This window comes from Plutella xylostella, chromosome 5, assembly GCF_932276165.1.
Source record: "Plutella xylostella chromosome 5, ilPluXylo3.1, whole genome shotgun sequence".
NCBI lineage: Eukaryota > Metazoa > Arthropoda > Insecta > Lepidoptera > Plutellidae > Plutella > Plutella xylostella.
The window spans coordinates 8,816,310-8,832,449 of NC_063985.1; the positions used below are offsets into that span (position 1 = coordinate 8,816,310).

General features: G+C 35.5%; 4 protein-coding genes across 6 annotated transcripts; 3 read left to right on the top strand and 1 right to left on the bottom strand.

Annotated features, from left to right (window-relative positions):
• Window positions 1–689: 689 nt before the first annotated feature.
• LOC105393017 lies at window positions 690–3,649 on the top strand. 2 transcript variants are annotated; one of them, XM_048633277.1, is made up of 4 exons: window positions 690–834; window positions 1,544–1,746; window positions 1,997–2,221; window positions 3,158–3,649. In XM_048633277.1, exons 1-4 carry the CDS (start codon window positions 825–827, stop codon window positions 3,566–3,568), a joined length of 849 nt encoding a protein of 282 aa, XP_048489234.1. In that variant the 5' UTR covers window positions 690–824; the 3' UTR covers window positions 3,569–3,649. The 2 variants fall into 2 exon arrangements, with proteins under 2 accessions (XP_048489234.1, XP_048489235.1); XM_048633278.1 differs by having other exon boundaries at window positions 1,544–1,734.
• Window positions 3,650–5,853: 2,204 nt separating this feature from the next.
• On the top strand, window positions 5,854–9,186 carry LOC125488495 (zinc finger protein 62-like). Its single transcript, XM_038112782.2, has 7 exons — window positions 5,854–6,046; window positions 6,122–6,311; window positions 6,621–6,678; window positions 6,860–6,901; window positions 7,710–7,857; window positions 8,237–8,476; window positions 8,666–9,186. Exons 1-7 carry the CDS (start codon window positions 5,933–5,935, stop codon window positions 9,146–9,148), a joined length of 1,275 nt encoding a protein of 424 aa, XP_037968710.2. The 5' UTR covers window positions 5,854–5,932; the 3' UTR covers window positions 9,149–9,186.
• Window positions 9,187–9,559: 373 nt separating this feature from the next.
• LOC105393009 (oocyte zinc finger protein XlCOF6.1) lies at window positions 9,560–13,074 on the bottom strand. Its single transcript, XM_011564708.3, has 8 exons — window positions 12,748–13,074; window positions 12,530–12,661; window positions 11,924–12,009; window positions 11,517–11,670; window positions 11,091–11,315; window positions 10,732–10,887; window positions 10,358–10,475; window positions 9,560–10,110 (listed from the first exon to the last, which is right to left on the bottom strand). The coding sequence occupies exons 1-8, from the start codon at window positions 12,865–12,867 to the stop codon at window positions 9,830–9,832; spliced, it is 1,272 nt and encodes a 423-aa protein (XP_011563010.3). The 5' UTR covers window positions 12,868–13,074; the 3' UTR covers window positions 9,560–9,829.
• A 114-nt stretch (window positions 13,075–13,188) lies between these two features.
• Window positions 13,189–15,613, top strand: LOC105393024 (N-acetylgalactosamine kinase). 2 transcript variants are annotated; one of them, XM_011564734.3, is made up of 2 exons: window positions 13,189–13,625; window positions 13,771–15,613. In XM_011564734.3, exon 2 carries the CDS (start codon window positions 13,841–13,843, stop codon window positions 15,290–15,292), a length of 1,452 nt encoding a protein of 483 aa, XP_011563036.3. In that variant the 5' UTR covers window positions 13,189–13,625; window positions 13,771–13,840; the 3' UTR covers window positions 15,293–15,613. The 2 variants fall into 2 exon arrangements, with proteins under 2 accessions (XP_011563036.3, XP_048489028.1); XM_048633071.1 differs by having other exon boundaries at window positions 13,189–13,601.
• The last annotated feature ends 527 nt before the right edge of the window (window positions 15,614–16,140 follow it).

Consider the following 16,140-nt stretch of genomic DNA (forward strand, 5'->3'; position numbering starts at 1 on the left):
AGAAGTTATATGTTAACCCCCTTATTCATAGAGAAGTTACAAAACGTTTTAACTAATAAACTGTTTTGTCCCTCTCCAACAAAGAACAATTTGTTCTTTGACAGAGAGGGACAAAACAGTTTATTAGTTAAAACGTGTTGTAACTTTTCTATGAATAAGGGGGTAAATGTCTACATACAAAGAAGTGTAAGCCGCAGTATTATAACAATGAATTGGTATAAATGAGATTTTAAGAGATTAAATATATATTTTTGTATTTTTGGACTCTGTGTTTTACTCTTCCTATTCGAATCTAACTTAGCGCTTTGTTGGCGTTAGCAAGTAGCCAAGGAATACAATAATACATAACGAGTTAAGTATCGCAAGGCCGATGCAGCGCTCACATCACTTCACTGCGTTAAAAACACACACGTGGGCCATTGTTCCGGTAGCTGGCAGTGGTGAGATGAAAAGATACTATTCCTGCTTGGAAGAGCCCTATGTCCAGCAGTGTAGGATTACGGATTGATCATGAAGTATTCGGAGTTCCAGTAAAATAGCAATGTTGAAACCAAGGAACACAAGTAGGTAGGTACTTCTGTTACCCATCGAATCGAAATCACCACGCATTCATAAAAGGCACAACACGCATTCATTAATACTTCGTTCTTATTCTGAGTTATTTCCATAGGCTTTTGACTATGGTGTCATTTAAAAAAACTATCCAACTTCAAAATGGCCGAATGAGCTTTTCCGCGAAAAATCTAAAGCAAAACAATACTCAAATAAACCAAAATATTATGAGAACATGAAAATTTCCGGGTTTTATCCTTCAAGTAAACAATATGCCGAAAGGTAAGTAATAAAATCCATTTCATCATGTTGTTTGCGAATGGTCAAGTAAAAGGATGCTCCGCTAATATGAACATTTTAGCCACCCAAAAAAATAGAGTTTGGTTTGCCAGTCTGCCAAATTAAAATTACCTTCCTTCTTTAAATATTTTGTACATAAAAATTACTATGTATAATTTTTTGTATGTTATAACTATTATTGTTAAGTAGGTATGTTATATTAATATGTATGTAAAACACCAAAGATAGAGAGTACCTATAAAAATTACACTGGCTGCTATTTATTTATTTTATTTTTGGTAAACTTAATAACAGCAATAATGCATACAATTTTGTAACATAGTTACCTACCTACAACATTTGTATCTATGCAATGAAACAAGGAAATATTCGCATTTAAAGTTATTATCCTAAACACTTACTTAAAGTGTGAAATTTTGACACTGATCCACACGAAGGAAGGTCGATGTAGGTAGGCAAAACATGATGAAAATGCACCGAAAAGGCTGGTGACTTCCATGATGTACTTAATTGATGACGGCGACCTGCCTTTATCGTAGATTTTTTATATTTTTACTAACTACAACAATGTTTTTATCACATTTACTCGATAAGCGGATATGTACCGTTTCATACAAATATGTACATAGGTTAGCTATAAATACACATGTATGGAATGAATAAGTAAAGTAACAGTACATTTTTATTTCAGAAAAGAAACAAAAACGAATTACTGCCGCACAGCAATCGAAACTGTGTGATTTTTTTGAAGCAAATCCTGAGGTTCTTCGAGGCTACAAGAAAAATCCTGATTGCATGGAAGATGTACAGAATAAATGGAAGAAAGTAACAACTAGCCTGAACTCATTAGGACCTCACAGAGATCATAAATCATGGCCAAAGGTAAAAAGATGGGTGCGTTTTATAATTATGTATTGTCTATCGATTTCGTAATAGTTTGCATTAAACTATGATTCCGATCACGGCTGTTAGCAGCAGTGCTGCTGCAGCACTAACCCCATACATAGGTTTATAAGTGTATGAGATAAAATTCAGAGCTCGGGATAAGCACCTGCTTGCTGCCGCGAGGTCGGAATCATACCTTTTGACTTGAGCTCTATTCTAAAGAAAGCTAACCTAACACATCCGTTTCTTGTACTTTCAGTATTTATCAAACGTAAAATCAAAACTAAAAAAGAAGACTATAAAATGGAAGCGGAAAGTTGATGGATCCGGACCGCTAATATGTAATGCAAATGACTTTGACGAAATGGCGTTGAGAATGATACAAGTTCTTCGAAAAGAAGAAGAAGCGCCGGAATCAGACAAAAATGCAATCCACATACCTAATACCAATGAACGCATTGAGACCTTTGCCAACCAAAAAGAGGTCAGTAATAATATTAACATTTTATATTTAGGCATAAAATACTAGGCGTAGATACAATACCCCGCAACCCCGGGTTACTGTATCATGTGGTGTCTAAATACTTAAGTGGATGCTAGTTAGGATGCAAATGCGTATATGACACGGTGGGAAAAGAAAACGGGTCCTGAAGGAAAAATGCCCACAATATTTTGTTTCGTTTAAAAATAAAGGTAAGTATGTCTTCTTTGAGTAAAATGCTTATAGTTAAGTAAAAATACTTGGAAGTTTTGTGGTAGTCTCTCTCCACATGGCCCATTTACATTCGCGTACGAGTCGCGAGGCGAGCGACGTGGCGAGGGGTGAGGTGCGAGTGTTAACCGACGACGCTCGCGGCTCCCCTCGTCCGGCATCTCTCGTCTCGTCCCTCGCGTCGCTCGCGTCCGGAGTGGTTTTTTGGGCACGAGTCAAAGGGTATTTTAAATAATTTGTACACCCTTTAGGGTAGAATATAGTTTTAAGCAACATGTACCTATTGTAACACCATGCCTACACCTATATTCAACAAATAAATAATTTTGATTTTGGCACTGAGCAATAACAATGAGCTCGTCAAATGGCCGACTCGCGCGAGCCCGGAGCTGAGTCACGAGACGAGCCGCGAGGCGCAAGTGTTAATCGGGTAACGGAACTATTTTTCCTTCTATACTTACCTATAATACGAATACGGATGATCCAAGAAGCGTAAGTTGAATCATACCGAATCGTATGTAGGTAGTTAACTAACTATGTACCTACACAATAAGCATGGCAATCACATCTAGTAACTATGAAAATGCAGTAGGTAGGTATTAATCTTCTACTTACTATACTAGCCACTGCACTAGTTAACTCTTTCAATACACACAAAATATGAAGTTGTGTTAATTATGAATTTTCTAATTGCATTATATTTTTTAGGAGACGGAATCCGATCCAGACCAAACTTCAACTAATGATGATCAATCGATGACAGAGGATGCAACAGATAATAATTCCACACCATTTAAACCTCATAAAAATGCACAGATTGTAGATCGTAAAATTGGAGATACTGCCGCTGAGTATAAAAAAGCAGATCCAGGACATCATAAGTGGTCAAATCTAATAGAAGAGCCTACTAGGGGTGAAGAGGATGAATTTGATACCTTTGGTCGTCACATTGCACAGCAGTTACGGAGTCTTCCTCTTGGCGTTGCGCTTAAAACTCAAGAATTGTTACTATTCACAGTGCGAAGGGAGCGATTGAAACTACAACGAGAACCCATTCGATCAAGTCCTGCAGCTAGAAGTACAAGGCATAACTATGTGTATCAGGTTAAAGGACTTTAAGAAATTAATAGTATAGGTTTATTAATTTACTAGTAGTCCCACTTATACTCAATTAATATTCTATTTTTTTGTTTGTCAACATGCAATGATTTTTATTTCTCGCCATGTAACTAAGTATTGAAGATCTCTGGGGAAACTCAATTTTTTTTAAAGAATTTATAGATATTTCATAATAAAAATTATAAGAATACCCGCAAAAAGTGGGGTTTTCTAAAGATAGCAAAATTTTTTATAAACCATAAACAAAAGTGAAGTGGAGGTTGAGTGACATTATGACAGTCTGACAGAACAAACTGACAGTGACAGAGATTAGACAGACTTGACTTGTTTTGTTTGTTTTCATGTTTCTTGGTTGCCTCAATCCTCCCCATGGAAGTAATAATACAACAGGAATGCGCACTCACCAAAATGATGCAAACAAAAATAGACCTAACGAATTCACCTTAAGATTTATATTTGAAGTGAAAGAGGCCGCGAGCCGATAGAGAGGGTTACCACAGAGCCCTTCCTCTCTTTCTAACAATTGCCAGGATTTAGTTGTGAAAACTTTAGTAGATTTTGTACGAAGAGAGCTATGCAAAAAAAATATTAAATTAACTCATAGACTACTGTATATCATATCATTTTCAAAAACAAATTTATAATAAATCATTATATAAACATGTAATTTTAATGAAATATTTGGTATTTGTATGAATAATAATTTCATAAAAAATATTGGTAGTTTTTCTAAATACTTTACGACAAGACCGAAGTTGTCAAGATCACGGATGACGTTTATACTGTTGTGAGAGACGTTATGGTTAGGGTGACCATTCATTTCATTCGTACTTTTGAATCACTTTCCATTAATTAGGACCTGTTTCATTCAACTTTTTGTTTTATTTTATACCTAAGTATCATTAGGTATTATTGTGGCTGTTATCTTATAAGGCTGGTAAAGATTTATGAGCTGTTGATTTTTTTGGTGATAGATATGAGTATTATAAGATAATTTATCAAGCTTAAAACCGGCGGAAGCACTTAGGTTAAGATATTTTTTTTTAAATCTTATGATTTTCATCATCTAGACTATGTAAACGGAACACCCACAGAGTAAACACGTTTTAGGTACATAGTTGCGTTTAATGTTAACCTGTTTTGACACTTTCTTGTCAACACTACCAGCGTTGCCAGAATGTTACAAAAGTAACATTTTACGTTACTTTTGACCCTCTTGTGTTACCTCCATGTTACACGACTCAATTTGTTATATTTGTGTTACTTTTTAGATTTTCTAGGAAATAAAAAAAATTAATGAAACGGTTCCAAGAATGATACATTTTTTTGTTTGTTACGTTGGCTTGTACTTGATTTTGTGAATTGACTAACGGTGTGAAAATCTTTCAACTTCGTCGTGCCGCATATTCACTCACTCGCAGTGAGTCGAGTGAGGTTCACTCTAAGTTCTGTCTGACTAGCAGCGAATCGATCAGTCGGTACTTTTTTCAAAGTAACTACCTAATACTATGTGTCGTTTTTTTTGTAATTTGCGTTGTGATTTGTTAAGTAAATGTTGCATTCATTATTTTAATCCAATAAATGAGTACGTTTTTATGGAATCAGTCATTTAATAACGAGTCGTGTTTGCAACTGAAATAAGTTTTGACTGACATTGACTGTATGTTTTTTGATTTTTTAAATTTTACTGAATAGGACAGGAAAATTATTTTACTTTTTGTATAATAAACTGCCATAAATATTTTGTCGGTTTCCATATTTAAAAAGGTCATGTTACTTTTCTCGGGAAAATGTTACTTTTTGATCTGATTCGTGTTATATTTGACTATCTGCCACTGGCAACACTGAACACTACACCAAACTTAATTTTATTTACTTCAAATTATATTTTCCCAAATTTCAGCTTTCCTTCCAATGAAGAAACATAGCAAAGGTGGTTCGAAGTAATTCCCACAAATTTTCATCATTTTAAACCCGATGATAAATCCCGATTCATCGCAAGTGTTTATAACAATAACAGTGATTTTGCTAAGACTTTTTATCATTGTCAGTTATTTACTTACCTGTACATCAATTTTAATTATTCGAATAATAGGTGACTTTGACACCATCGACACCTATTCGCGACATGATAGATTAGAAGTGATGTCTCATGAATTACCTAAAATTATGGTCACCAAAAATAGAAAGAGATGGAGGGCTCCGTGCTGACTATCTCTGTCGGCTCGTTTTTTTGGTGCAGTGCGCATTCCTGTTGTATTATTACTTCCATGATCCTCCCTCAATCGATCTCTTCTTACTGGATTCAAGTATAATTTTGGATCGGCTTAGTTAATTTAAGATAATCTAACTACTTATATTGTGATGGCTAACTCAGATAAAGTTTGCCGAGCTTGTCTCAATACAAAAGATACCTTTGAATACAATTTTCGGGTTAATGTTTGTCATGAACTATATTTATTTTGTACTTCAGTAAAGGTAAGTTTCTTGTTGTTGAAAGTTATAATTTTCTACACTCTGGTTATCGGAGCTTCATACATCTTACTGTTCCAGGTTTCACTCAATGACAATCTACCAAAATCAATCTGTAGTACTTGCTATAAATTACTAAACTCATATGCAGAGTTTAAAAAAACATGCATTCAGTCAAACCAAAAGCTTATATCATTGTATGAAGATAAACAAAGAGAGACAGTTGAAATAGAAGTGAAAGTTAAACAGGAAAGCCTTGATGAAGTAGATGGTAAGTACATCCATGTCAGCTCAGTACTGACCACAGTATGCTTTGAAATTAAATTAAACACCAACTAATGAAGATTCTATGAAAAATTCCCATGAAGAAACCACTAAGCCACTAAGGTGACAATCATTTTAGAAGTATTCAATATAACAGCAACACTGAAAGTTGGTGTAGTTTTCTGTTGGTAGTTAATAAATAGGCCATGCCATTAATAGAAGATATTACTGGTCTACAGAAAAGTATAAAATTTTAGTTAAAAATGTTTTCTTTTATAAATAGGAAAACCACTAACTATTTTTTTTTTCATTTCAGATATCCAGGATAATCTATCAAGCTTTGATGATGGAACAAAAGATAGAAATGAACCCAGGTATTAACTAAGGTATATTAAACCCATAATTTAATAATAATTATATGGTCCCGCATCCTGGGTAGTCAGCAACTAACAGCTAATCTGACTGACTGCTGACCTTTCACCATCATTACAAACCTTAGCCCAGCTCCAGATTAAGGAGGTGAACAGTAATTATAATAATTATTTTATTTTACAGCTCAGATGCAGATGATATTAGTAAATCTGAAGTTGAAATTAGGTAAGAATATTAGAAAAATTACCAAATTTAAATAACATTATGGTTTGTATGACTCAAGCAGCCAGGAGGATAGGCATCAAGCTATTGAACAATATTGGTAATGATATTTCTAACTCATTATAGTATTAACTATCAAGTTACACACACTTGTATATTATGTAGTTTATGTTCCATGGAAGTAATATATTATGCAAGTGTGATAATGTATTAAAACTGAGCATTGTAAAAGTAGGTAGTATCTATACCTAGGTGTGGGTGGTATCTAACAAAAGGCTAAAAACTAAAAAACTTATGAAAATGAGTATTTCTAGTGTTCCAAGCTCAGAAATGGATTATCCATTGGAACTTACCCAGACAGAGAACATGGAAGAAACTAATGTAGCTGGAACTGAAGCATTGCCCCAAAAATCTTGTGACAGATATTTGGTAGCTTATGATAGTTTCTTACTATGGATGAATAAAAGAAAGATTAAATCGTTCTCGGATAATGTTTTCATGGCCTACTTCACTGACCTAAGTACCAAGTATAAGGCCTCCACACTGTGGTCAACATTTTCTATGCTGAAATCAACTATGGAGACAAAACATGATATAGACACTAAAAGTTACTCGAAATTATATTAGAAATCAAACATGTTTTGTTGGGTATGTATAACATAGGCCTCAACCAAACAGCACTCTGTAGTTGCTGGTGGTTCTCTATCACCCGATTTGGTTTGGACCATGACTGTCGTAGGTTCTTACATCGTACATTACGATGGCGATTCATGTTTTTTTTTATCAGTTGTATGAGAATGCACTGTTACAGGTCAGAACATGAAGAAATTATTAAAAAACCTAAAAGACAAATAAGGAAACAAGTGAAGAAGATAAAGTTTTCATGTGATATATGCAACAGAAACTTTAACAATCCAGACCATTTTGAAGCTCACAATTTAGTACATCAAGGAAAAGATGTAAGTTTCATGAATTATTCATTAGTATATTTTAAATCATAGCCTTCAGTAACTTTTGGTCTGTTTCTCAAAACGTTTAGTCAGATTTCAGTTTCTTGAGACAGACTTAGAAATACATAGCTGAAAAACATATCAGTCTAATCTTTACTTTTATTTTCTTCGTTTTTATTTTATCTAACACATAACCAGAATGTGTACCTCGTCCATTGCAAGCCCGATGCACTACTACTTTACAACCTGGAGCATTCCATTGTTTCTTATTAGCTATACCTTACCTTCGACCATATATAATCAAAGCCACCTTCATCAGATAGTTCGGATAAAGCCATATTATTTCGGAAGCAACATCACCAAGCACTTAAATTTATATAATTTTCAGATTATCCCAATACAATGTGACATTTGCCACAAGGTATACTCCCGCTGGAGTAGCCTGGCGCGACACAAGGAGGCCCAGCACGAAGCCGTCCGCCTCTCCTCCCTGCAGTGCAATAAATGCGGTCAAATATTCAAGAGCACACAAACGCTAAGGTACCATGAACTGAGGCACAGTGAACCGCGGCAGCCCTTGGTATGCGAGACCTGTGGACGGCAGTATAAGCGGAAGAGTAGTTTATTGGTTGGTATTATTATTTAGATACTTATGTAAAGGTATATTATATGTATAAGTTGGGTATTTGAGCTGTGCACAGTAAGCAAAAATAAAATCAGATAGGTATATTTAATTTTACTTGACTTGTTCAACTATTTTAGTTTTTATTAGGTCGAATGCGTATAGGATACTAATATCATACCTACTGCTTTGCAGCTTCACATTCAAACCCACGAAGAGAACAGGGCTCGAACGCACGCCTGCGAACAATGTGGCCACGAATTCTTCAGCAAAACCGCCGTCGAGAACCACAAGAGCAAACGACACAGGAACCTACAGTACATCTGCGACTGCTGCAAAAAATCCTTCAAGGGCAAGGAAACCCTCGTAAAGCACATTCTCATAAAACATGAGGGTAAGAAGTTATATGAGTGTGAAACGTGTCAAAAATCATTTCACTCTGCCTACTACTTGAAGGAACACAGGCGGTACCACACAGGAGAGCGGCCTTACGAATGCCACTGCCTTAAAAGGTTTGTGACGAAGAGAATGTTCAAGGATCATCAACGCATTCATACGGGGCTGAAGCTGCACAAGTGTAATGTGTGCGGGCAGTCGTTCACTCAACGTTCTACTTTGACTCGGCATATGAATGTTCATGATAAGATTAATAAGCCAGGAATGGTTGTAAATGAATGATAAATGTTGTTGTTATCCGTGTTACGATATGGGTGGATCCGCGCCTGTGTTACGTTGTTAAGAGACTGATTAATTTTAAGATGGTTGTATTGTTATGCATACCTATGTGATAGGATTAATAGGCACAATGTATAATAAAACGAAATGAAAATTTATTTCCATATTATTTCCAACTCACTTTTGACGCGAGCTTCTCTCAGGCCTCTCAGCCTTAGATTTTTTTTCCCGTGGGAATTCCGGGATATAGGTAAGTCAACTATGTGTTGATCAGGCCCTACCATGAATCATGACCATGATGCCTGCATAATGTACTCATCCGGGATCATTCTGTCCTTGACTTCATAATCCAACTACAATATTCACGTGAAGGCAGTCCGGACGTCGACTTTTTTAGTAAATAAAACTTCGCGCTTAACACTTTGATAAGTTTATTGATCTACGACAAATATAAGCAAAACAGGGTGGAACTTTATCAGTGAAAGAACTGATTAATATCACAAAGTATGGAGGTTTATACAATAAATTGTTTAAAAATATACACATTTCCAGTGACCAACAAGGTTTAATTGTTTTTACATGTCAACTACCTTGACCAGCATTTTGTAAGACCATTTATAAACTCTACTCCATTTATTACGTATAGGTACTTACTTACATATTAAACAATCATATTGTACCTATCTAGGTTTCTTGTCGCACTTCGGAGTACATTTGTAGAGGTACTCCACTGTTATCAAGTCCCTGTATTTGTTTTTGTAGTGCATTCTGCGTTTCATTTTCTAATGAGTATTGTTTCCCGTGGCTCTTGAGGTGACGATTTAGAGCGCATTTTTGAATGAACCTCTGATTGCATAATTGGCACTTATGCGGTTTTTCTCCCGTGTGGATCATTCTGTGATGTTTGAGGTCTTTTTGTGTCATGAATTTTTGCGGGCAAATGTCGCACGCGAACGGACGTTCCCCTGAAAAAAAAATTCAATGTTATTTAAAATGTATATGATTGTCTCTATTTAGCTGATTTAGATGTGCTGTTTGTACAATAGGGTCGATGCCCGCTCTTCAAAACTTAATACGGTGAAGGTGAACAGAATAAGTTACGTATGAAATGAGTACGTTGACAAGTTAGCAATTCACACAAAATAATATTATGATGTTACCTACAAGGCCTACAAGCAACTAACTTTATTTATTAACTGTAGGTGTTCCTACCTGTATGTGTTCTCACGTGTATAGCTTGGATGCCTTTATTTTTGAATGTTTTACCGCAATATTCACATGCGAAGGGCTTATCTGAAGAATGTGATGCCATATGCTTGACCAGGTCTCCCTGAAATAAAAAGGCGTTTCATCTAGATTACACCATTACCATAATAAGTAATTAAGTAGTTTGGATCATTCAAAGCAAGCCACTGGATGCGATCTCAAACGATTGTCTAGGATTAGACTAGGTAATACCAAAATCAACAAGACTGCCGGACAATAAGTGGCAGTACTTTCTAACCCATATACATTTACATAATTATTCTTTCTTTATCCATGCATAAACAGCACTAATATATAGCACTCGTCATGCCAGTATTTACCTTGACAAAAAACCGCATATCACAGAGTTGGCAGGCCACATTCTTGATACCAGAATGCCTGATAAGATGAGTCTTCAAGTTTCCGTATTGAGTAAATTTCTTGCCGCACTGAGAACACCCGTAGTTCTTTTCCTTAAGATGTACTTTTAGGTGAACCTGTAAAAACGATACATGGAATAAGTGGACATTAATTATTAAGTTGCATATAAGTAGGTATACCTCAGAGAAACCCCAAGCATAGCTCTTGCTTAGAACACTAGACGGATGAGGAAGGCTGAGTATTGTGTTACAAGTAAGTTTAACTAAGTTTACGCACTGCAGTGGCAGGAAAAACTAAACCTACTTCTTCACACACCAACCTTCAAGTTCCCCAGGCTGTGGAAGCTAGCGCTGCACATATGGCACGCGTGGGGGCGTACTCCGGCGTGGATGAGCTCGTGGTTCTTCAGCACGTTCAGGTAGGCGAACTTCTTGCCGCACGCCAGGCATTGGTAGCGGCGCGCGCCAGAGTGCACCCGCTCGTGGCTGCGTAGAGACGCCATGTTCTTGAACGTTTTGCTGCAGTCCTTGCAGCTGATGTCGGGCTGGAATGGAGAATAAACTGTTAGGGTCAGAATATCTATGTGCTGTGTCTGAATATGATCGCTGTGTGGACGTGTACTATGAGAGTGTAGAGAAATGGGGTGATCTTGCAAATGGTTCTGAGCCAATTTAGTATGATTGGTCATATTTTACATAATAACTATTATTGATTTATATATATTATATTAATTTGTCTTATTTACCTTTTTTCCAAAATGCTTTCTCATGTGTGCCTCCAAATTTTCGTATTTTATAAATCCTTTGGCACATACAGAACATTTTAAAAGAGCTTTTCGCAGTTTGCTCTTCTGTTTGCATTTTTCTTTAGATGCAACTGTTTTTCGTTTTGATTGCAGTCTAAAGAAAACAGAGTAACAAAATTTATATTTTCATGTTCACCACTGCATTTTCTAGTAAAAGCATAGAAATGTTGGGCAATTTCACTATAGATATTGTTATACTATCATAAGAAACTTTGGAGTTAGCTTAGGACAGAGGGAAACAAAGGCATTCATAACTGTTTATCTTACAAACTCAGTATCATTAAAGCATCCATTTAATTTTAGGCCTTCAAGTAGTAAGTGTGTATATAAATTAGTAGAGCACTTACATTGTGTCACCCAAGTCATAATTATCAGGTGCTTCATCAACCTCCCTGTCAATGGGCTCTTGTGGCTGGACAATTTCGCCCTTGACCTGAATAAACAAAGATTAATTAAATTAAATATTGCAGATAAAAGGTCTTACTAAACAATTATATTGCAATACTCATGATATCTAGAGGACAGCTTCAAGATAAGAATATTATGTTATGAAGAAAGTAGTTATCCACAAATAGTTGAATGTACTACATGCTGGTTTGTTTAAATGGGATCTTATCATTATGAAGTTATATTTACACTATGAGAAAGGTGTTAAAAGGTCCGTGTCCATGGTCCATTGTTGGGCGGGCGCCGCGAGGTCCCAATAGCCACACCCGGCTGGCGGGTTGGGGGGGGCAGTCTGAACGGTGAAGACTGAAAAAGTACTGATTGCTGGTGCCATTGCTAGATGAATACTATAAATACCTACTTTTTATTGTAGATAGATATTCAATGCTTAGGTATACTCGACTATATGAAGTGTTTACGTATTGTCCTTTATAGGTACTTTTATAAAAACTAATTATATCAGTTTTCCATAGTAAATAAAGAGTACAGTTTATATCGTAACTTACCGCAACAGAGGAAGAGTATTGTTTGAGTATTTCATGTGATCTCACTGCCTCTTGTTTAAATTGTAATAATTTGTTCAGGAGCTCCAGGCAAGGCTGGCAGATCATCTTGGGCAATTTATCTCCATCAAAGATCTATAAACATTTATAACATAAGTATAATATGAACTGGTTTAGCAATATATTTGTGTAAACATTTTGATGGTTCTTATTATTCTTACCTCCACTGAAGTACAATATCTAAAAACATCCAATGTGCTATCTGAAAACATATCTTTCATCGGTCCACTGCTGGATAAACAAGCTCGACATATTTTAGAGAAATCAATAGTTTCTTCCATTTTAATTTCCTCCTTTGTTTTGTTTAAATTTACAATTTTACAAAAGTAAATTACGAAAACAATCAAATCAATACAATCATCAGTGAATCAGCTGTCTGTGATGCTTTTTGCTGACACTTTTTGTTTTTATCTGTGCGGGACGCAGGAAGGGAAAGTTCATAACTTCCTTGTTCCGAAGAAAATACACAGGTGTTGCCAGAGTATTAATATAGCCCATAGTAGGCACGTAGGTTACCATGGAAGTAATAAGTACCTATAGTACCTACATCCTTATCACGTCAAACTGCATGTATGTTAGTTCAGTTAGCGGGGAAAAAAATGTAGGTAGAAGTAGCTACCTACTAGGTTAGATAGCGGTAATAAATAATAAACCGCATTAATGTGTCTGATGTGATGACGCGAAAACTAGTTATCGCTTTCTATTCAACTCATTAATAAGAACAGAAACATCAAATATGCATACTCAAGCAGTTATACATATATGCCATATACAAAGATTGTAGTTTCAAATACACTTCACGTCACGCATTTTTTTTAATCATTTTGATTCCGTGGCTTTAATGTAAGGTTAGATACCGTTTTATCTTTTGGATTAGAAAATATATACATATATATTGTATACTTACTATGGTGCATCATAATTTTCATTAGAGAGACAGTGAAACGCTGACTACGTGAAACGGGCTACTCGAATTTGAAAGAAGATAGTAATAGTGGTTACACATCTTGATAAGGTATCAATCTTCATCATAACCTAGGTACATAAGAGTGATCAACAAATTCAATTATTGAAATGCTTTAATAATGGTCGTGACTGAGATGTTTAGTGTTATTGTTATATTTATGACTCAGTACAAACATCATTTGTGTACGCGTCAAGTTGATAAAGAAACAATATTTCAGTTTCAGTACTTCGAGCGCGTCTGCCCGTAATAGTAGTGTGTTTTGTAAACAAAAGACATATAACAGTAAAATGGCCTGTTCAAAAAATGAAATGGTCCCTATCAAAACCATTCCCGATGAAGAAAGAATAAATAAACTTAAAATTATATATCAAGAAGAATTTGGCCGGAAACCATCGTTTTTTGTTCGAGTTCCAGGCCGAGTTAATTTGATCGGAGAACACATCGATTACTGCGGCTACCCAGTGTTGCCAATGGCATTGGAGCAAGATATACTAATAGCAGTTGGATTGATTGATGAATTGGAAATATCTATTCGAAATGTTAATAAAAAATATCCCAACTTTTATGGAATATTGAGTACATACGAAGATATGCAAATTAAGTCTGAAGTGAACGAAAAACCAATGTGGTATAATTACGTGTTATGTGGTGTGAAAGGTGCCATGGAATATGTGGGAAACAAATTTTCACACGGTCTCCAGCTCTGTATTGATGGTAACGTTCCGCCAGCTTCAGGTTTGTCCAGTTCATCGGCTTTAGTGAGTGCAGGATGTCTTGCCTTTTTATTTGCTAATAATGTAGACATTAGCAAATCTGATATAGCTTCTCTGTGTGCCATTAGTGAACGGTACATTGGCACTCAAGGTGGTGGAATGGATCAAGCAATAGCCTTTTTAGCTGAAAAGCACTGTGCCCAATATATTACATGGAAGCCACTCAAAGCAGATGCAGTAACATTACCTGAAAATGCTACATTCGTTGTAGCGCATAGCTTGGCAGAAGCTAATAAAGCAGCCACAAATGACTTCAATTGCAGAGTAATAGAATGTAGACTTGCAGCCCAAATTTTAGCATCACTAACAGGCGCGAAGAGTGATTCTCTGACGGTAACACTGTCTGAAGTTCAAAAAATACTTAATGAAAGTCTGGAAAATATGGTTATTTTTGTTCATAAATATTTGCCGCAAGATATATACACCAAAGATGAAATATGTCAAATACTTGAAATAGATAGTACTAAACTGGATAGTTTATATTTAACACCTAATACACAACACATTTCAGAATTTAAACTCAAACAAAGAGCTCTTCATGTATATGAGGAAGCTATGAGAGTTGAAGCTTTTAGGAACACCTGTATTATGCTAACAAAAAATAAATTCAATGGTTCAGCTACAAATAATGGTGATCATAAAACCAGTCTAGATGATACTGTTGAAATTCTTGGTACTCTAATGTCAAAAAGTCATGACAGCTTAAAAAATTTATACGAATGCTCACATGAAAACCTTGATCGCCTAGTTGATATTTCTAAAGGAATGAATGTACACTCTCGTTTAACAGGAGCAGGTTGGGGTGGCTGTATTGTAGCTTTATGTCAGAAGCAACAAGTGGAACAATATATTGAAAAGCTTAAGGAACACTTTTATGTAAACCATTGTAAAATTGATAAAGTAATGACAAATCAATATGTATTTTCTACAAGTCCTAATCATGGTGCTGTAATATATAGTGATTGATTTGTTATAATTGTATGTGTCCATTGTACATAGATTTAGAATTTTCTCGTTAGGTTATTCGATATGCGGTTCACCGGGGTTTGTTTTGTATGAATTATTGATAAGCACCCCTGTCAAAATTGTTTGTGATTGCAGCACTGCTCGTAAATTCTATTTGATTGTATATTCAATTATGTAGTTTATTTAATTAATGTTCAATGTATTATTAGTAAGTTAAGAAATTTAGTTGTAATTATTTTATATAAGATACAGTTTTAGTTTCAAATGTTTATTCTCTTGGTAATACATATCTGTTTTAGTTAATAAATAATTTAATAAGAATTACTCGAAATTTATTTAATTAAAATCGTAAAAAAGTAACACACTAATCTGTAATTTTTAGTCCCGCTGAATTCTGACAGTTATCAATTTTTAACATGTCAGAGATCACAAACCTTTTTTGGATGGGCTCTATACATATAAAAGGTAACACATTCGCTACTTTATTGGTAGAATTTCTTAATTGCTAGCAACATTTTTGTTACACGTCATGTCTCTGTATCTCAGAATAATAATTGCCCTGGCTTTGCCTTTGCAACAAAACTTCGCGATGGCAATGACATTATCTTTAACCATAGACTAATATTAGTCTTTGGTAAATGGCTCCAGAATAATAACGGCCACGTTAGAAAATACGACCCTCGTAAAAAGTTATAAATAAGTACCTACTATCGTGTGACTCACACATGACAAAGGCAACTTATCTAATGCTGCCTGCCACCCCACTTGGCTATTCGTATTTGGCAAAACTTTGCTTTGCTGACTTTGCATTGGCTCACATAGGCTATGCTATAGTATAGGCTCTCTAA

Coding starts and splice junctions, on each gene's coding strand:
- LOC125488495 (XM_038112782.2), top strand. CDS start 5,933: ATGGCTAACTCAGATAAAGTTTGCCGAGCTTGTCTCAATACAAAAGAT. Junction 7,858..8,236: donor TAGTACATCAAGGAAAAGAT/GTAAGTTTCATG, acceptor TATAATTTTCAG/ATTATCCCAATACAATGTGA. Junction 8,477..8,665: donor AGCGGAAGAGTAGTTTATTG/GTTGGTATTATT, acceptor ACTGCTTTGCAG/CTTCACATTCAAACCCACGA.
- LOC105393024 (XM_011564734.3), top strand. CDS start 13,841: ATGGCCTGTTCAAAAAATGAAATGGTCCCTATCAAAACCATTCCCGAT.
- LOC105393009 (XM_011564708.3), bottom strand. CDS start 12,867: ATGGAAGAAACTATTGATTTCTCTAAAATATGTCGAGCTTGTTTATCC. Junction 12,662..12,747: donor GATATTGTACTTCAGTGGAG/GTAAGAATAATA, acceptor AAATGTTTATAG/ATCTTTGATGGAGATAAATT. Junction 10,888..11,090: donor ACAGCCTGGGGAACTTGAAG/GTTGGTGTGTGA, acceptor TCGTTTTTACAG/GTTCACCTAAAAGTACATCT.
- LOC105393017 (XM_048633277.1), top strand. Junction 1,747..1,996: donor GGCCAAAGGTAAAAAGATGG/GTGCGTTTTATA, acceptor TTGTACTTTCAG/TATTTATCAAACGTAAAATC. Junction 2,222..3,157: donor CCTTTGCCAACCAAAAAGAG/GTCAGTAATAAT, acceptor TATATTTTTTAG/GAGACGGAATCCGATCCAGA.